Here is a 21,398-nt window from a genome sequence, read left to right as displayed (position 1 = left end):
GAGCCAATGGGAAGCTCACATGCGAGCGAAGGGGCGGGGGAGAGACGCCTTGACGCTTTGGGTGGCTGAGGGAGGAAGCGTACCTGGCCTTCGTGTTCTTCCTGGGCAGGGATTCTCGGCTGCCATGTTAAGTCCGGGCAAGTGTTCCTTGGCCTGGCACTTGACGCTCAGGCAAGTTCTTCTGTCTGCCACGCTAAAAGAGAGGTGAGCGGCGGGGACTTCCCCCTGGACAGGGATTTAAGGGGAAATGCCTTCTGAAATGTCGTTGCATGACAAAATAATGTTGAGTTCCTCCTTGCCCGGGTAAACCATGGCAGGAAGCGCCTGCCTCGCTCTTTCAGGACGGAGGGGTCATCTGACTGGCCTGGTCCCTCCTCCCCGTAGCGGGAAACAGCGGGTATCACGTGACTCCTGGAGTTCCCTGTCTGGAGAGGCCACGTGGGTGGTTTTACGGGTAAGTCGCGGGGAGGCGGAGGGATGAAAGTGGCCGCCTTGGGGTGGGTTCCAGGGGTGCTGGAAGGCGCTCTGGCCTGGCGCTCAATGTAATCCCGCCGAGACGATAGGGAGGAAGGAACGGCATAGTCTGCAGCTGCTTATCCCGGGGTGGGGGATCGAGGGAACATTGACTGGAAACTCTCCTACGGCATGTGAGTAAAATTCTGAATCAAAACACGGAGCCAGAAGGAAACTGGAATCAGATCATAGGATTTTGCAGCAGGACGAAGACAAGGATGATTTCTGGAAGTTCTAAAGGGCTCCGTGGTGAATCTCCTACATTCATTTTTTTTCTCCTGAGTGTGTGTGTTTTGCCCGAAAGACAACGTATTTATGAAGATGCCCTATCAGTTGACGTTAGTACAAGTATGCATTATACAGAACATGCCCCTTTAAAATGTCACAGCTGCAACGAACATCATGACTAATTTTTGAATCCTCTTAAAATGAATAAGGGCCGGCACGATTATTATTTGCAATAATAATCCTTGCAAAAAGAAATCTAGCCTAGCAAGAAAAGAGCTTAGGTAGGAAGAAAGCCAAAATAGCAGATTGGGATCCACTGATATGCTCAAAAGTGATGTGGAGTCCTGAAAAAACAATCACATGTAGGGAAGTGAGCAGAGTTACAACTTCACTCATGCTAAAACCAGTGGGCAGTAGACCAAAAGAGCTAGGGATAGGATATGCAAGCCAAGCACTGGGAGATACACGCAATTCTCATCACTATCTTGCTGCTCCTTTCTGGATGCCTGCAGAGAGAAAAAGCTGCATGGTATCTTGTAACAGGTGATCCTTCTGAAAGACCGAAAAACACCGCTCTGTATGATGTCCGTGAACCAGCAGGAGGAGCACCACAACCAACCAAAGAGGGCCTGAACTATGGGTTGGAGAGCCCTGGACTAGACTATAAATTGAATGCGGAACATTGCACGTGGGGGATATTAATGGTTCCTGATGAAATAAGTTTTTCAAAGGCATGTGCCTGGCTGCCATTGAGAACAAGATGCAGGGAAAGACTGACGGTACAATCCTAAACTGGTTTCTTCCAGATCCTACTTACATGTATTCAATGTGGCTTACTCCCAGAAGATCATCTTTAGGACCGGGATGGCTGTCAGGTTACAACGTGAAAGGCCAGAAGAAGCACAAACTGGATTTCATCTTCAAATATCATTTTCTTCTCTCCCGTTCTTTTCCCTATCAACTGACCTGAACTAATCTAATCCCCACTCCTTTCCCACAATGTAAATGTTCACCTAAACCAGTGGCTTTCTACCTGGGGGTCAGGACCCCTTTGGGGGTTGAACGGCCCTTTCACAGAGGTCGTGGCAGGGCAAGCAGCTTGGCCGGGGGGATGCCATCCACACAACAGCCTTGTGAGGTAGATCGAGATAGAGCATTCGTCTGTCTGGAGCAGCAAAAAAGAGCAAGATCAGCCTGGTGGGAAAAGAGCCAGAACTGAGAAACCCCTGGGGAAAAACAGTTTATATTCAATCATGAACAATGGATCTTCACAACATTGGTCAGTTTTGGTTTAATTTTTGTGAAAGAACACTTGCATAATTTTATGGTTGGGGATCACCAAACATGAGGAACTGTATTAAAGGGTTGCGGCATTAGGAAGGTTGAGAACCACTGACCTAAACCCTTTAAATCAATTAACCTTCTATTCATTCCAACCACTCACCCCAATTCCATCAGCCCTCACCATCTCTCTTTTTCTTCTTTGAGAAGAGAGTATTGAACTAAGGGAGTCATGAAGGGCAACTTGGGGTACCATCAGAAGCAGTCACTTGTACCTTAAGAATCAGCTTGCCACTGCTACCACCTCTCTCATTACCTATTTTTCTTCCAAGGACATCAGGAGTTATAAACTAATAATGACACAATCATCTTCACTCAAGGCTGGCAAATGTTTGATGTCAAGCTGAAGTTTCCTAATATTTCTTTATTGGGGCGGGGGGGGTACTAACCTCCCACACAGAAGGGTTTTTGTAGAATTGTGGTACGGCAAGGATTGGAAGTAGTGCTAGATCGAGACGGGAGGAGTTCATGCTGGTGGATTGCACTTCTGTCTCAACACCAGAGGAAGTGTATATCATGATCTTCAGGTCACTTAGACCTTCAATGCAGAGGAAGGGGATTGTATTCACTAGTGCTGTTCTCCCATTGGGGTGTTCCCTACTTGTTCCCTCAATCTATTTACTGACTTGGGAAGGCAGCAGCACCAAGCACCTCCTCTGTGGCCAGTGGCTGCAAATATTTTAATAGGCACTTTCATGCCCCACCCCCTGATGCCTGGGTTAGTTGACCATTGGAGGTTTCACATGCATCTACCTGGCAATCGCCACCCCCCCGGCTCCTCTCAGCCAGTCAGCCCCTTAGCCATTATTTTGCTCTCTAGCTGCTCCAAGCTGCTAGTGGGGCCCCAAGGTCATGATCTCACCAGTCAGCTGGGCCATGGTGAAGTGGCCAGTCTTCATATCACAGGCACATCTATGTTCATCAGTTGAGCCATGGGGATGTTATTGAACGAGTCTCCAGTAGCCCCCTGAATTGTGCAAAAGCTTTTTGAAAAATAAGATGTGACTCTGCTTTTGAAATGTATGCAAGTGAATGAAAGGGGGGTCAACATAGAGCATCTCCATGTTTCTTTAGAAGCAAGAATGATACCATATAGTCTACCCACCCAATGTGGTGTAGTGTGGTAGGTTCATTCTCAGCCCTGGTGATCTTGGGCCAATTATTTTCAGTCTAGCTTCTACCTTATGGAAGTGTTTTGAGGAGTAGCTGGATGGAGGGGCATGAGCTATTCTGTTCTAGGCTTCATTGGTAAATGGACAGAAAAATGTGAAATAAATGCCCAGATACTAGTACAGAGGTGATGCAAATAGATTTTGTGATATTTTACTGTGTCAAAGCATTCATAGTGAATGCTCAGTCTTACAGTTTTGGGATCTGCCTTATGCCCACAGTGTGGACATTAAAAATGCTTGTTTTCACTTTTGATCTCACAATGATAATATAGATCGGAATTCTGAATCCAGTATGGCTGAGAAGAAAACTACTGGAGGACAGCTCCTACTGCTTTTCTTGATCATCACAGTTGCTTTCACGCATTTAGCCATTTGCCCATTTACCAAAGTAGAGGAAAGTTTTAACCTGCAGGCTATTCACGACATTGTGTACCATAAATTGGACCTTAAGAAGGTAAATTTAGTCTTCAGCTCTCTCTTTTTAAAATTATGATGAGCATGCTGTTGAGTTGGGGGTTTGCTAGAACTAAAAGTGAGTTTCAGACAACCAGTAGGATCTTTAAAGTTTATTAGGATTCCATATTATTAGGCTTCATAAATTACTTCTCCTCCCCTGGAAGTGGGTACAGAAGAATGAAAACAAGGACTTGAATACTACCTTCTTTCCACTCCCCCCCCCCTTATAAATGTGGTTTTGTGGTGGAGTGTTCTTCACGCACTAGGTGCTGCTCATGTGTTTCGCATGAGCAGAAAGTATTTAATGATGAAGGAAAAGCACTCAGCAGTCTCTGTAAGGGAAGACAGTACTGCTCAAGCAGAAGAAAGGTACAAGCTGTTGGAGTTAAAACTTGGAGGCAAACCCTACCTTCTTATTTGTTAGTTATGCTGCTTCTACATTGATGTACCCAAAGCAGCTTGCAGGTTTACAAAGGATTTAAAATATCACCTATAAATCTGGCTCCACACTTGGTTGGACTTGAGAACCAGCTTGGTATGGTGTAGTGTGACTTCTAACCAGTGACATCTTGGTGTCGTATGAATTAGCAGCATGACTTCTGACCTGGCAAGCTGGGTTTGATTCCCCACTCATCCCTCACATGTAGCTAGCTGGGTGACCTTGGGCTTGCCACAGCACTGATAAAGCTGTTCTGACTGAGCAGTAATATCAGGGCTCTATCAGCCTCACCTACCTCGCAGGGTGTCTGTTGTGGGGAGAGGAAAGGGAATGTGATTGTAAACCGCTTTGAGACTCCTGGTAGAGATGTCATATAAGAACCAACTCTTCTTCTTTGGGTGGCTTCAAACATCCTATTTTTCTACAGAAGGTGGTGATGAAAGAATAAGATAAGTTAATTTGTATGTGTATTTCACATATACACAGTTGAATATTAATGGAGAAAAGAATTGTGTCCCTTCAAAGGTTTGACATCTTAATTTGACTTCCTTTTCACCAAGATTATAAATAGTCAATCTACAGGCTAGTTAAGCAGAAATATTTGACTAAAAGGTAGTCACGGGTGGTCTTCAGATGTGAGCCTCTACTTAATTGTTCCTGATAATCTCTGAAGACAAAGAACAAGAAGATTGTATGTAACAGTACTCCAATGTTAGGATGAAGGATTTGGATGGAAAATAGTAGATATCAACCTGCTCCATGTGAACGGATTCCTTGAGTTCATTCCTGACCCTCCCTGAGAACAAGGGCCACACAGATTGTGTGAACTGGTGCACCAAGGCTACTGTGTTCTACAGTATTCAAGAATGTGGCCACAGTACAGAAACTGTTAAGAGAGTACCTGTGGTGTTGTTGGTATGTACTGAAAATTTCTTCAGAAAAACCCTGTATGAGGATGTTCAGGAAGGACTGTGTAAGGGCCATACATGTGTGAACTGACTCTTAGCTTGCAATCCTGTGCTCATTTACTGGGGAATAAGCCCCAGTAACCTCAAGAGGACTCTGATGAGTGAACTTATGATTGTTCTTGAATGAAGTGTTTCATCTTAAATGGATTGTGATTCTCAGTAAAAATGAGTTGAAGTGTTCATTCTGGGAAGTGATAGTTCTTTGTGTGATTGTAAGTCTCATTGGAGTTGTAAGACTTTGTTGTTGTTCTAGTACACATTTTACAATGCATTCCTGAACTAAGCTAGACTAAGTCTATTGAAGTCAATGAGTTTAGAAGCCTCTAATCCTGTTTAGAATTGCTTTATTAGAGTAGTGCCATATATTTCAACAGAACATGTATGTAGAGAACTAGAATTAATTTTTATTTCCAGTTGTGACTGTTTCTGCATTTTCTTTATTTATTTTAATTGCAGTATGATCATCATGAATTTCCTGGAGTTGTCCCAAGAACATTCCTTGGTCCAATATTTATTGCCCTGCTTTCCAGCCCAGCCATCTGTGTGCTGTCTCTGTTGCATATGTCTAAGATCTACACCCAGCTGATAGGTATTCAGACTCTTATTTAAGTGAAGGAGGACTTCTTATGGTTGGATTGTCTCCCTTAATGTTATCATTAATTGACTGTAGAGTCCAATGGCGTTAAATAATCAAATTATTGGAAATGTTTGTCATGTAACATTCAGCTTTACCATTTCTACCACAGATGATAAATCCATTTTCTTTTCTATTCTAATCGAAGTTCGCGGAAGCCTGGGGCTGTGTGTGATTTATGCTTTGTGGCGGTTGCATAAAGAAGTCAGGAAGCAGTTTGGTTCAACCGTATCTGTGGTTTTCTGTCTGATCACTGTGACTCAGTTTCATCTGATGTTTTATTGTACTCGGACCCTCCCTAACGTGTTTGCCCTTCCTGTTGGTAAGTTACTACTGTAAGTCTTGCCTTTTGACCGAATTTTGTTTGGGGGGTGGTAAAGTGCTGTCAAGCTGCAGCTGACTTAAAATGATTTTGGTGGAGGAGGATTTTATTTATTTATTTAGCTAGCTAGCTAGCTTTTTATTCCCCGCCACTCCCGGAGCCGGCTCATGGCAGGTTACAACAGTCCCATTAAAAACCCCAGTAAAACTCCATTGAAATCTTAACACAGCCCGCTGCGCCACAGGCGCCGCGGACTAATGTCCGCGATGAGGAAGGGTGCCGGTTGGCCCCTTCCTCTGGACAGACTACTGGAGGGACCAATCCCTCCGAGTCCCCGCCGGAGCAACTGCGAGCCGCGTGCAGCATTTGTTCCTTTGCCGGTGGCCTGCCCAAGGGAGCCCCCGGCAGCCGCGCTCTGCGCGACTGCCGGGGGCTCCCATGCCTAGCGCCCGCTGTATTTTACGTACAGCGGGCTTGATTACTAGTTAAAAATAGGACATAAAAATTACAACTTAAGGAGAAACATGGTAGTGTAATCAGCTATCCATCCCCCCCCCCATGAACATCCCTAAAGGGGGAAATGGTGAGAGGGAGCCATGACCCAATGCTAATAGATGCCCCTAGTATACTGCTGCCTTTTCAAGGCAAGAGACACTCAGAGGTGATATTTTTACCTATGGAAATGCAGTTTTGCCTTTGTGGATCCTGTGGCTATGACCCAGTGTTCGGGAACAGTGGCAGATGCCATGTGCAGTTAACCACTTAAACCAATCTGCCAATTTATGTCTGCTGCATTGATAACTGGTTCCATTATGTTCAAATGCTGTTTATTATCTGCTTATCTGTTTATTATTTGCACAACCACTTGTTGCCTGTCCGGGTTATTTCATGGAATGTGAACCCCCTTGTCCATTAAGAGCTCCAATTGCCCCGTTTTATGGTAAGTTGGGGGTGAGGGGGAAAAGGACAAAACAGAATCCTGTCAGTTTTTCACTGTCCCAGGGGCCTGCATCTTTTTACAATTAAAGAGCTATATCAGAATTCACAGCAAAGGATCAACCAAGGCTATGTAATAAACTGCATTTCCATAACTGGAAATATGCACCTTAACATTACAGGTATGTTGATTAATAGTCCACAGTTTTTCTGCAGCCTTAACATGGTTCTTTACTAAGTGCACATGTGGTCTCACAATAAGTTATAAACAAACACAGCAGCTCTCTGCAGAGTAGTTTTTATTTGAATGAGTTTTCTGCTACAGACTAATTGAGGCCATTGTGACCACTGGGCACTTTCAACTATTACGATTCTTTTTCAAATGTATGTCTGTTAAGAAGCTACCTTGTCACTTCTGAACTGAACATGCTCTTTTTTTTTGTAACTAGTTCTGCTGGCAGCTACATCATGGATTCAGCAAAAGCAATTCCCATTTATCTGGTTCTCAGGTTTGGCAATTATTGTCTTCAGAGCTGAACTCTGTATCTTCCTAGGCCTGATGCTTCTAGTGACCCTGTTTAATAAACGACTTTCTGTTCTGAAAATGTTTTCCTATGCCATTCCTGCTGGGGCTTTTTGGTTAGGTAAGTCCTTTCGAAGTCAGCAGGTCTGATTTCCTGCGTTCCTCTTCAAAGTTGTCGAGTGATGGTTTAACTAATAAGATTTTATGTTTGGTTTACAGAGAGCCTGTTTGTGTGCACTTTACCCGCAGGGAAATGTTTTTTTATATGAAGTTGATAGTACACATGTAGATTTATATACCTTGTCCATCTGCTGTGACGATTGCAAAGGAGAGTGTGGGCAGGCTGATGTCCTGTATGAGTGCATAAGTCTTAGTTACTATGGAAAGTTCCATGTGACCTATGAGTATGGTTATTTCAAGCCCAAGGCTTAGTTTTTTAGCCCACTGTGAAGAAGACCTGACACACTAGGGCCACTTATAAGCAATCTTCTGCTTCCATTCTGCACCACTAAACCATTCTTGATCCAGTGACTTCTTGATAACAACACTGTGGCTCAGATGGTACAAAGTGGTGGAGTCACCCAGTAGGACACTAGTAACATTGTAGTATACACATCCTTATCCTACAAGTGTCAGTTTGACATGAAGGCTTTCAGTGAAGCTTTGTCCAGATCAGTACCACTGTTTAAGCTTAGGTATGTGTCAGATTGCTGTAAAACGGAGGTTTTGATGCTTAGTTCTGTCTTCTTTTGATTTTTCTTTTAGGACTAACAGTGGCCACGGACTCTGTGTTTTGGAGGCAAGTTTTGTGGCCTGAAGGAAAAGTGCTTTGGTATAACATTGTTTTAAATAAAAGTTCCAATTGGGGTGTATCCTTTAACTGTTCAATGTATGACTTCCGGAGTCAGATCATTGGTCTGTCAAGGTCCATAATGTCTACCTTGACTGCCAGCAGTTGTCTTTCATGTCACCACCTACCTGATCTTTTTATTTGGATATGTCAGGGATTGAATCTGGGACCCTCTGCATGTTCTACTTAGCTATGACCCTGTTCTAAGTTGAATCAGCAAGTCTGAATTATTCAGGAGGTTTAATTACAGGTTGTTAAAATAGTTTGAACAAAGAAACCCATCAAAAAGTTCTCCTTGGGACACATTTTCCTATATCCAACATCATGGTGTAGTATCAGAAGCCACAGTTCACATGAGTTAATTGTATGGACGCAGGTACTTCCATCAGCTTCCCTGTTGAAGGAATACTCCTCTCTTGCAAAAAGGAGTTCTAAGGTATGACCCCAATATAAAATTATAATTTTTCTCAATGGCAAATTTGGATGATAGGGATAATAAGGGCTATTAGAGCAAAGCTGGGGAAGAGGCACTTTTCCTTCTTCCCCTTTCCAAAGGACACCTGTCCAGAAATTTGACCAGTGACCTACCATGAATAGCACAAGCAGCAAAGTGGAGATTTGCAATGGAAGGTCTAGACCAGGGGTAGTCAAACTGCGGCTCTCCAGATGTCCATGGACTACAATTCCCATGAGCTCCTGCCAGCGACCGCTGGCAGGGTCTCATGGGAATTGTAGTCCATGGACATCTGGAGAGCCGCAGTTTGACTATCCCTGGTCTAGACTGGTGGAATTCTGCCCCCCCCCACACACACACACAGTAGAAGTCGCCTTTCATCTTTGGAAGCCACTTGTAGGATACAAGCTAGTATTTGTTTGAAAGCATCCTTAACTTTTTTTCAATTGAAGACATCTCCTTTTTTGTGGTATTTTTATTCAGCCTTGCCTCGAGGACTGGGGTGCAGCATTCTTTTCATACCACTAGGTGCACTAGACAGAAGATCCCGAGTTTTGATTCTACCTACGATTGGCTTCATTTTCTTATACTCATTTCTGCCACATAAAGAACTTAGGTTTATCATATATACTTTTCCAGTTTTCAACATAGTGGCCGCCAAAGGCTGTTCCCGAATGTAAGTTTGGTATTACTTGTATGTGTAAATATATTGCCTTCATACAGGAATACTGTTCATAGCTCCTTTGGTCTTTAACCTCTTAAAAAAAATGAGTGTTAATTTGTTCCATTATGTTCAAGAGTTTAGTAAGCCAGATTCAACTGGAATCCTGCAGTTAAGATATACATTGGCAAGCACAGTGAAAAATCGTAGTCTCAACTTGTGAGAACTTCTAATACACAGAAAAATAAACAGCACAAATGTATAAGACATAAAGAGTTAACACACATAACAAACTATGAATTTCAAACCAAACTTCGCTTGAGTAGGTCTTCCTCAGACCAATTCTGTTTATCCTGTTTATTCAGGTTTTTAAATACCACCAATTCAAAACAAGAGCCAAAAATTGTCTTTCACCCATGCCACTCAGATAAAGGTTTATGCCAAATAGAGTTTGGCTGGCAATCTGTAGGTAGTCATGTGTGTTCTCTTTTTTGAGTATATTTCTACTGTTCGTTTTTCTGTGTATTTTACACATCAGTTATTCATACATTACATTTGATTGATTGACATACATTACATTTGATTATTCATACTGTTGGTTCAGGTGATGTTTTTTAATTTTGTTTACAATGCAGTCCTATATTTTATGTACCTTCTTGTACTATTGTGTTTTGTTTTGTGTGATTTGAGGGTGTTCCTTTTTGTTTTCTCCAGCCTGTGCCATTAATGGTAGTCTGACAGAGTTACAGCCTACTAAGTGTGTTTCACTGTAAGACCGTTTATGCACTGGGAACTTCACTGCCCCAGCTCCCGTGCATGAGCAGATATTGGGAGCAGATGAGGCCCACTGGTCCAAATGCTCCCCCGTGTGGGTGCAGGAAGAGGTGGGGCAACCTGCCACGATTAAAGTTCCAACCGGCAGCCTGGCATGAAACCTCCAGTGCGTAAATGGTCTAAGAGGGTACAGAACTTTGCAGAAAACTCAGCAAGAATTCTGGCTGGAAATACAAAAAGCAGCATGTAGAGTAGATAGATTCATTTGCGCGCACTAGTTGATTGTATTTAATTTAGTTGGGATTTATATGAGTGGAAGGGATTTCTGCAACCAAACAAAGGGGTGATTTGTAAGTGTGTCCCTCTATGACAATTACACATCATGCCAGGGGATCTGTGACCCTCAAGTTATTTAAGGGGGTGGTTAAAGGAAAAGCATGATACATATGTTCTTTGACTCTTGAGGGAGGGAGGAATTCTATAAACTGCTCTCTCCAGTTTCAGTGTGCCAAATTTCCAATCAATTACAATTAAATATTCCATTTAGTGGGAAAGATCTGTCATTGTAACTAGGAAGATACTTGCCCACAAGGCAAAGTGTTGAAGAGCTGTTCTTACAGACAATAAAGTTGTCTCCAGGGATACCTTGGGCATGTTAATTAATTAATATCCTGCTGCTTTCAGCATGCTTTTACTGGGATAAAACCCCAATAAAACTTACACCAAGTACCCCATTAAAACTATAGTTATCCTCCCTAAAATGGTGATAATCCAATCCCATAATCCTTAGCTGTAATCTGGTGTCAAGGGGATCCCCAAGTACCGACTCAGAACACACAGCAATAGTCTGCTGGTGGATACTCTACTGGTCTTTAGATATCCTATTTCCTCATTCTTCACACTACCCATTCTGCCAGGGTTGCTATCAGGTCTTCCGGGCCTGGCCTCAACCATAGACCTAGCAGAAGAGCTCCACCAGGCAGGCCCTGTGGAATACTGAAAGCTCCCGCAGGGCCCTCAGCTCTTCTGGGAGGTCATTTCATCAGGTGGGTGCCAGAATCGAAAAGGCTGTAGCCCTGGTCAAGGCCAACCAAACCTCCCTGGGGCCAGGAATCACCAATAAGTTACTACCCACGGAGCGTAAAGCCCTGTAGGGGGCATAGGGGTCCCTCAGGTATCTGGGTCCCAGACCGCAAAGGGCCAAAACCTTGAACCGGATCTAGGCTGCGAGCAGCAACCAATGAAGCTGCCTCAGAACTGGCTGGATATAGGCCCTCCAAGGTGTTCTAGTGCGGATCCTCGCAGCCATATTTTGCACTAGTTGCAATTTCTGGGTCAGGGACAAGGACAGGCCCACATAGAGTGAGTTACAGAAGTCAAATCTGGAGGTGACCATCGCATGGATCACCGTGGTCAAGTGCTCGGGAGACAGGTAGTGTGCTAGTAGCCTTGCCTGACAAAGATGAAAAATGCCTTGTGAGCTATCTTCATGACTTGCATCTCCTTGGATAGTGAAGTGTCCAAAGTCGCCCCCAAATTTCTGGCCACAGGTGTGGTAGTTGCTTGCGTCCCAGACAGAGTGGGTAAGTGCACTTCCTGCCCTGCCTCCTCCCTACCCAACCACAGGACATGCATCTTGGAGTTTCATGTGACTGCTCTAACTATCCAGCTATGGCTTCCTAACATCTGGCAAATGGTTCCCGGGGGGGGGGGGAGAGATCCTGTCCATCTGTCCATAAGGAGATAGAGCTGAGTGTCATCTGCATACTGATGATACCACAGCCCATATTTACGTGCCAGCTGGGTCAAACGGCACATAAAGATGTTGAAAAGAGTGAGAGAGAGCACCGTGCCTTGCAGAACCCCACAAGGGAACCAACAAGGCCATGATAACTCCTATCCCACTGCCACCCTCCCAGAGCAAGTCAGCATTTGAAAGACCTAGGTTCATATCCCTAGCTCTGCCACAGAAACCCTTCAGTGGGTTTAGAAGGATGTAAAATTGTTTAGGATTACAAATTTGGCTCCTTCAGGATACTCCATATTTATTCTCTCCTGTAACTTTATTGTGAAACCATTTTTAACTATTCTGGTACATAAGCAGTAGTAGGAGCACTAACTAGTGCAATTTTTGTTCTCTCCACAGACTAAACAATTACAAGAAATCTTGGTTGTATAAGCTGGGATCTCTCTTTGTTGTAGCACACCTGCTAGCAAATGCGGCTTACTCGGCTGTGTCACTCTACGTATCACACTTCAATTATCCCGGAGGAGTTGCAATGCAAAAACTGCACCAGTTGGTGCCTCCAAGCACATGTGCGTAAAACTCCAGGAGAAGTCTTGTGGTCTGCCCATTTGACACTCCTTAGGTCATGTGATGGAAACATTTATATTGTAAATGTTCGGAAGAAGGAAGAGGTAGGACCTACTTGGAGAAGATAAATGGGATTAAATGGGCTGTTGTTGTTATGGGCATTTATTAGTCACTTCTCAAGAGCCTAACTTGAGGTAAGTTAAGGATCCTAGGTTTTCTCCACTCTGAAACATCAAAATTGTCTTTTCATTCTTTTAGATATGAATATCCTGCTTTTCTCGTCAGTGGGCATCTAAAGCTGCTTTCAGCTTTGTTCTTCATAGTAGAGTAGTGCCATGTTGATAGAACAGTTGTCATATTTGGTGTGTAGGTCAGTATTGTTCACACAGACAAGAACCATAGTTGTCATTTGTGGTGAGATGGAGAACTGTTTGGCAAACTACTGTCCCAGTTGGCTGAGTGGCCTTTCAAGGAACTTTAAAGCAGGATAGCAGCAAGATAGAAGATTGTGAGGGGAAAATCTCCTGGCTGGAGCCCAGTAGCAAGGGAAGGGGCCAAACCACTTCTCTCTGTAGAAGTATAGCATTCCCAATAGATGTCTGTGCAGACCATCAAGTGAGAGAGATCTCACACTGCTTCCAGAAGGCTGAGGCAAACTTTATGAGAGGACTCTGAAGGAAGGCTTTCAGTTGACAGAAAGTTTATCCTAACATACTTGGGAGAAGTCTGCATCCTTCAGGGCCTGCCCCCTTCTCCCTGCATCCCATCTCACTCCTTCCCTTGTAGTCCTGTTTCTCCTTTTTCATTCCTGTTCTCCACTGCAACCTTTAAGGCTCCTATGTAGTACATCAGAAAGGTAGTGGAATTATCAAGAATTCATATTCTTATTCAAAAGAGATTCTTCTAGAAGCTTGTGTAGACTGAGCAGCCCTCTGTATTTGAAGAAGTGCTAACAAGCAGATGTACTTCTGTTTTTGCATCTCTACAGTGTCTGAGAGGAAATCTATGTGAGGAAAACAGATTGCATCCAAATTGGACTAGTATATTGTTGCAGAAACACACAAACTTTTGTTTGTTGGCTCTTTCAGTTATATACTGCTCTGAAATATTCCTGTCCTGAGACACAATTTGTTCTTGTTTCAGATGTTTCTGTCCACATTGATGCAGCCTCAGCGCAAACTGGAGTCTCTCGATTTTTAGAGGTCAATTCAAACTGGAAGTAAGCTTTCCCCCCCCCCCCCCCAATATAATTGCTTTTCCTTGTCCTTTGTGGTTGTCAATACAGGGATACTGTATGCAAATACTTTTTTTTAGACAGGTGAAAATGGTACTTATGTCCCTTTATACCACTTCTGACCTAGTTGGAGCTATTTCCCAAGATCAGAGTCACTACAAAAGAGTTAGAGGCAGAAAGTACCATGAGGGTACTCCACAGGAGCCTCCAAAATGTCTCTTTATGTTGCGGAAAGAAAAGATGTAGTTAAACTGGAGACAACCCTCACAGTCTTGTGCTCTTTAGGCTTTGCATGACATAGTCAGGCCATTCCTGTTAGACTGAAAGCAGCATAAAAATCTCACTTTGTTTCAGCCATTGTCATTTCAGTGTGGTGTGACAGGAGACACCTTGAGGGGGTTGCCTTGTCCTATGTGTTTCATTTCCTCCAATGGTACATTGTGAGCATTAGAAAAGTGGAGGGAGGAAGCTCAACCTCATTTGTCAGATGCGCTTCTTAAGTTTGACAAGACTTGCCTAGAGGTGTTGCTTCTTTTAGGTTATATAGTTTCTAGCCATCTCTACACAAGCTGGAAAATACTATTTGACAAATTTATACGTTTACTTACAGGGTGTAACTCAGAAAGGGGATTCAAATCTCCTTAATTTTTTGCATGGAGGTAAAATATTTCCTATTTATACTCTTAGCAAAATTTAAGGAGAAATTTTCATTTAGTCCAGAAAATATGTGTATGCTTATAACCTAAGGAAACTAATTTTTACATTGATGCTTACATTTGGCATTGGGATGTTTTAATACCAAAGACTGTGGAGGTGTGAAGCACATTATCTAGGCCAGGAATTTAAACAGGTTTAATAAATTTACAACAAAAATTTATTTCAGTAAAAAATCTGAGGGGGTTTCAAAAGTGGAAAGTATTTCACCTTTAAGAAACTAAAACATTGTGATTAAACAGAGACTATCTTCAGTATATTTGTTTGTTTGTTTTTTTAGTTTATACCCTGATTTGTATTCTATTAATTTTTACTCTTGATGATTTTATCCTCACAATAACTATCTGAGGTAGATTATGCTGAAAGTGTGGGTCGGCCAGGGTCACCAAGCAACTACCTGATCCTAGCCTAGCACATTAATTATTACACTAGCTCCGTATGCCAAGGGTCCCTGGGATCACATTTGGAATTTTAAGAAGAGGTAGTAGGTGCCATAAACAAATGGTTGCCATGATAGTGGTAATAATGAAAAAATGGCTGCCATGGGGTTCATCCAACTACAAAACCTTGGCAGATTCCTATAATGGGGCCAGCTGTTTCCTGGTGCGTGAGCTCCAGTGAAGTGGCAGATATCCAGGAATGAGCATTAGAGAAGAGATGCCTTGGGGAAGGCACATATAGGTGGTCACCATATAGGTGGTGAAGACATATAGGTGGTCACCATATAGGTGGTGAACACATATAGGTGGTCACCATAGCACCCATGGGCACCACATCAGGGATCTCTGTATTATGCTGTTAAGTAGACAATGAGGCACTTAGGATTGGACTATTTAAATAAGTTTAGTGATTCATTGGGATCATCTGAACTATTTCATGGCCATGCCTATATTTGCCAAGGTAAAAACAAACAAACAAACAAAACAGGCAGGAACTTGATTATCTTTATCCAAAGAGTTGTCTGCAACTAGCTTGACATAAATGCTAATTCAAGGCAAGCTCCTTGCATCAGTCAAAAGGATTTATTCATGCAGAGAACTTTAGAATAAATAGTATTCAGGGAAGTTTCCATCTTAATAACAGCTTCTGTAGTAACCAGAAGCAAAGCATTGCTCGAGGAGTTGGCAGGTGCTCAGTTTTCATAATAAACTGTCCGAACTTTCAGTTAAATTGGCAGATGAATGTGTTGTGCTACTTGGCATCCTGAATGAAATGTCTGAGGATTGTAGGAAGTTTGTATTGTGATCAGCTTGCAAAACCAAAATCCACAAAAGTGTGCTCTCTGGCATTTTGGACATAAAAACTCAACATGGCATAGACATTTTCTCCCTTTTTTGAGACTAATCTCACCTAGCTGACCACACTAATCCCAGCTACGCTTTCATCAAAATTGTATTGTTAGAATGTGCTGGGGGGGGGGCTGCCCTTGAAGAGAACATGTATGGCACAGATTGTACAAAATGTAGCAGCTAGGGACAAACACATCACCCCCTAGCTGAAGATTGCTACATTTGTTACTAATTTGCTTCTGTGTTCAATTGAAAGTGCTGCTGTTTTCCTTTAAAGCCCTTCATTTTTATTTTATTTATTATATTTATATACCGCCCTCCCCAGGGGCTTCATGGACTGGAACTCCCATGTCTGCAGAACCTTTTGTCCTCAAGGTAGCTTCAGTCATAAAACCAGAGATTACTAACATATCCCCCCCCCACACACACACACACAGAAACAAGTTACTGAGAACTGTTTCTGTTCAGGCTTAGACTTCCTTAGTGGCCAATCATGTTTTATGGAATGGAATAGGCTTTCTGAGGATCTGAGGAAGATCCAGCCTAGCAGAGATTTCAGAGGCCCGCCTGACCAGAAGCTAAGCAAGGTTGGTCCTGCTGAGTACTTGGATGGGAGACTGCCAAAGAAGTCCAGGACTGCTATGCAGCAGCAAGCCACCTCTGAATGGTTCTTGCCTTGAAAATCCTGTGGAGCTGCTGTACACTGGCTGTGACTTGATGGCACTTTACATACACTGTAAGGGGGAGTATTGCCAATGTGCTTTTAGTTGCTTGTTAATGGAGGTCAGTTATGACGGAAATAATTTACTCTCTTTTGGTTAGCGGCATTGTATTTTTAGCTGGTTTTACTGACAAACTTCTTTGAGTCTCATTGCAAAGCAGGATAGAACAACTTTTTTTAAAAAATAAAGGAAAATACATTGTCAGTGTTCACAATCTGCCCAAATAGCAGGAATGTCCATGAAGGAAATTGGCAGGAAAAAGTGACTTTGTAGTGAAACAAAAGTTATGGATAGCAGAGAATAGTGCAACATTCAGCATTTGTAGGCTGAGCCGGTGTAGGGCTGAGGGCCTTTAATTGGTGTGATTAACTGGAGCCAGCCAGCCAGGCTCTTCTATTACTCCCCATTGCCGATTTCCTAATGCTACCTTCTCCACCCTTTGCCAATGCTGGAGGATGTTTGTGTTCCACCCAAACTAGTATTGCCAACTCACACCATAAGAGCAAAGAAAATAAATTGGGAATAACCTTATCATCCATTGGAATTACTTTGCATATTGAAGGAGAGAGAAACTCAGACGCCTCCATGGAATGTGCAGTGGAAGCTTCTTTGAGGCCAAAAGAGGTTATTTTGGAACTCGAAGCTGCAGAAGAGAGGTGTCTTCTAGAAATGTTTTGAGATTCTGCAGCATAGGGCTTCTTACCTCAAATAATCTGCTGGCTAAAAATAGTTTGAAATAATGTAATGGGGATGTTTTGAGATTCTGCAGTATCAAGGTTACATTACTTGACAACTCAAAAGCAACTTAATCAAATTTCCTTCTCCAGCTAGATACCAGTTTCCAGTTCTGCTGTTACAGTTTATGAAGATTTTCAGTACATGTACCAGATTACTATATTCTAATATATGTAACAGTCTCCTAATGAAACTGTTCCTGGTATTGTTGTTCTTCACTGATATTCCTACTGGTTGTCATGAAATATAAGAGGGAAAGTGTCTACCAAGAAGTGAGCCTGTTAGGGTTTCCCCACTGATGCCTAAAATAATATAGAGCAGTTTGGAATTGACTAGAATTTAACTGAGAAGGAATACTGAGTATAGAATACCAGCTTTGACTACAGTGCCATCTGTGAAGCAAAATTTTCTTGCCTTCCATTACAACCCCAAGATGCCCCCACCCTGGAAGTTATGGGCTGTATTTTGGCCTGCAGCATGAATGAATGAGAGATGAGAAATTAGTACGCTGCAAGCCTCCTTGAGATGGGAGTGGAAATAAATGTAGCTCCTTTAGTTGATGATGATAACTGTGAATGTGTCCTGGCCTGGATAGCCCAGACTAGCCCAATTTTGTCAGATCTTGAAGGCTAAGCAACGCTAGCTAGCATTTGGATGGGAGACATCCAAGGAATATCAGGGTCATGACATAGAGGCAAGCAATGGCAAACTACCTTTAAACCTCTCTTGCCTTGAAAACCCCACAGCAACCTTTCTCAACTTTATTACTGTTGAAAAAACCCTGAAACATTCTGCAGGTTTTGAGAACCCCCAGAAATGGTGCAATCATGCAGAATATAATTGGGAAGCATAGCTATGTATACACCTGCCCGGGGCCCCTTCAGGCCCGTCATTGACCATTTTGGAATGGGTGGGTGGGTCAACATGGCAATATATGGTCATATCATTCAATAAATGTTTAACAAATTAGAATATATATTTAAAAAATAAACTGTTTCAGGGCCATCAAGAACCCCAGGGTTTCAGGAAACCCTGGTTGAGAAATCCTGCCCCACAGGGTTACAATAAGTCAACTGTGACTTGATGGCACTTTGCACCACCAGTTGTTAGTGCTCTCTGTGAGCTGTGGAGTGAGTACCACTGCTTTCCATGTATTTACAGAAATCTAGGTGCCTTGGCCTTCTGAGGTGTGGGTTCAGGATTGTAGAACGTGATGGTGCCATTATTGTGAAATTATGTTTTCCTGTGACACTGATCTAGTACCTTCTTTGGTTCTGTTTTAGGCATCGAGTGATAACTTGGTTTCATTTGGTATTTGATTGAGTTGTTGGTCTCATTTCCTTGAGAAGTGTTGTCAAGTTTTTAATATCCTGAAATATTATCCTTTTTAAATTTCAACAATCAATCACTCATGTATTTATTGCAAGTAAGCCATAGCAACATTGATATCCTTATCCATGGTTCCTCTATATATTTGTGAAACAGCCTTGGAGGTGGAACGTGCCTGGCTGTCCAAGTTGGAATAGGGCTAATCAGGGTGCAGCCGACTGCACCCTGATTGGCCCTGCCCCTGCAGCTCCCACCCTCCATCCCTGGACTCTAGCCTCTTTGCTCCTCAATGCCTGGAGCCATCAGCATGTAAGGGGAGAGGGCCCTGGACAAAGGGTCGTGGTGGAGGGCCTGCTAACGAGGGTATCTTGGCCTATTGACTGCCTGCTAAGGAGCTCTGTCTCAGGCCTGCTGATGAGCTGGCCAGCCCCCACCCGCCCCACTTGATCCGGCTGCAAGCTGTGGCCCAAAGCCATCTTAAGCTGCCTGGCCAGGGGCCAAGGTGAGGGGATCCTTTCAAGGCCCGTTCTTAGGAATGGGCTTTGAAGCTAGTCATCAAAATAAAATAAAAACATTCCTAGACATATTCATAGGAAAAATTGATCATTAAAAAAATCTCAAAACAAAATTACCTTTTTACTCTGAAGGATTTCCCTCCTGTTGCTGGTCTCATTCTTCTATGATGACAGTAAGTAGGATATTTTGTTTAGAAATCACATTTGCTGAATTGGAAGGCTATGCACAACAGTAGGTGCATCTGAACTGGTTGTGGGCACCCATTAATGAATGGGTTCGTTACAAGTTCCAAAGCTGAGCTGGCAATGTTGTTCACATCCAGCGTCAAAATATTAACACAAGAGGGACAATTATTCACAGAGTTCAAAGAGGGGATTTAAATCTTACTAGCTTATACAATGAAAGGAATACATAAAATCCAGTTTCAGTAAACATTGCTGCTGTTGTGGCTTGCTCTCACCTGTCTTAAGCAAGTGTTAGACCATATATAAACATAAATGCATTTCTCTTCTATGTCACCAATAACTCAAATGGAAGTCCTTATTATGTATGCCCTAGTGAGCCTGTTTCTGTAGCTTACAAGTTGGTGCAGATTTCTCCTACTATGTTGTATTCCCTGTTCTGTGGGAAAGGGCTGCCACAAGCTGCACCAGACAAGAGCCTTGCCCACCTTCCTGAAACATTGGGGAATGAAGTTCAGAAGAGCACTGTGTGGCATGTCAAAGAGCACTCCTGGCACTATTATGAATGTAGGGCTCCATAATAGCTATAAAACTTTCAAGGTGGTGTTTTCAGTGTCTCTCTGTTGGAACTGAGCTTGCAACAGATATTTTAAAGTTAGGTTCTGTAATATTTTCCCTAATATTTTGAATGTGCTGACAGTTGGGTTTTTCCAGTTTGGGGTTGACATGCTCATGATGACAGCTTCCCAAGGTATAGGTTGTGACTGGCTGGAATACTGGTTGCTAGGTCCCTCAAAATGGTGACCACTCGAAGTCTTCTTACCAATCAGTTTTATAATCAGGTGCTGTTTTTTGTTCATCTGTTGTGAGCTCAGTCTCACAGCATTTGTTCTCCCAGTGGCAGTAGGAATGGGGTAGTTAGTTAAGGGGATTAGATGTTATCTCCTTACCCCTTATCAGAAAATAAGCCTTATACCCCTTGATACTGTACACAGAGCTGAGGGTCATTAAAAGGTAAAAGTATCCTCTGTGCAAGCACCGAGTCATGTCTGACCCTTGGGGTGACACCCTCCAGCGTTTTCATGGCAAACTCAATACGGGGTGGTTTGCCAGTGCCTTCCCCAGTCATTACCGTTTACCCTATAGCAAGCTGGGTACTCATTTTACTGACTTCGGAAGGATGGAAGGCTGAGTCAACCTTGAGCTGGCTGCTGGGATTGAACTTCCAGGTTCATGGGCAAAGCTTTCAGACTGCATATCTGCTGCCTTACCACTCTGCGCCACAAGAGGCTCATTAGAACAGGACAATTGTATTCTTAATCCTTTTTTGCAGTGGTTATTTTTTGTTCTGTTACAGGTATGACAAACGGGAAGATCTGAAACCAGGTGACCAGCTCATGTTCTCGTATACACACATCCTTATGGAGATGGACCCTGTTCAGGTGTCACATTACAAGATGACCCACCGCATAATGGCACACATCCCTGGGACTACTGGGATCACCTTGAATTTCACTGTATTACCTCCATTTACTTTAAACTTGAAATCCCAACTAGTCTTGTTGGAAAAGCTTCCCACTTCAGGGCCATAATCCCTCCCCCCCCCCCCCCCCCCAAGATGGCTTAACATTTTGCAGAGAAATCGATGCACCCATTCAAAACCGTAAAGTAGGAACTGTGAGAGATCGCAAGAATCTTTTAGTATCTTTTTCCTTCTGTAGGCAGTTGGCATCTAAGGTTGTGTACATACACATTTATATATAATCCAGTTGTATATATTACCATTTTGCAAAATGGTTGTGATATGATATACAGTTTAAAGTTACATGATATCCTTCTAATAAATTGTGTAGCCCTTTAATGTAGTTAGTCTATGCAAATTTATTATGCTTGGTTAAATGATGTATTACTGTAATTGCCCTACTAACCTGACATGTGAAATGTTAATTTCATTGTGGTTAACATCTTATCTACATGCATGCTAAACTACTTCAAGCCATCTAGTCTAGCCACTCATAATCTTAAGAGCAAGATTACGGCCTCCTGTTCTATCCATGGAAATCCTCAGTTGCTTTAAACAAAGTCCAACACA

General features: G+C 42.9%; 1 protein-coding gene across 6 annotated transcripts; it reads left to right on the top strand.

Moving 5' to 3' along the window:
* Positions 1–28: 28 nt before the first annotated feature.
* Positions 29–21,171, top strand: ALG12 (ALG12 alpha-1,6-mannosyltransferase). Of its 6 annotated transcripts, none has more exons than XM_077338271.1 (10): positions 29–204; positions 3,527–3,708; positions 5,574–5,706; positions 5,900–6,073; positions 7,459–7,653; positions 8,298–8,401; positions 9,289–9,512; positions 12,418–12,587; positions 13,729–13,804; positions 20,664–21,171. In XM_077338271.1, exons 2-10 carry the CDS (start codon positions 3,547–3,549, stop codon positions 20,896–20,898), a joined length of 1,473 nt encoding a protein of 490 aa, XP_077194386.1. In that variant the 5' UTR covers positions 29–204; positions 3,527–3,546; the 3' UTR covers positions 20,899–21,171. The 6 variants fall into 6 exon arrangements, with proteins under 6 accessions (XP_077194386.1, XP_077194389.1, XP_077194387.1 ...); XM_077338272.1 differs by lacking the exon at positions 29–204 and adding an exon at positions 303–454; XM_077338273.1 differs by lacking the exon at positions 29–204 and adding an exon at positions 486–647.
* The last annotated feature ends 227 nt before the right edge of the window (positions 21,172–21,398 follow it).

This window comes from Paroedura picta, chromosome 5, assembly GCF_049243985.1.
Source record: "Paroedura picta isolate Pp20150507F chromosome 5, Ppicta_v3.0, whole genome shotgun sequence".
Taxonomy (NCBI): domain Eukaryota; kingdom Metazoa; phylum Chordata; class Lepidosauria; order Squamata; family Gekkonidae; genus Paroedura; species Paroedura picta.
This window is presented reverse-complemented; position numbering and strand designations above follow the sequence as displayed.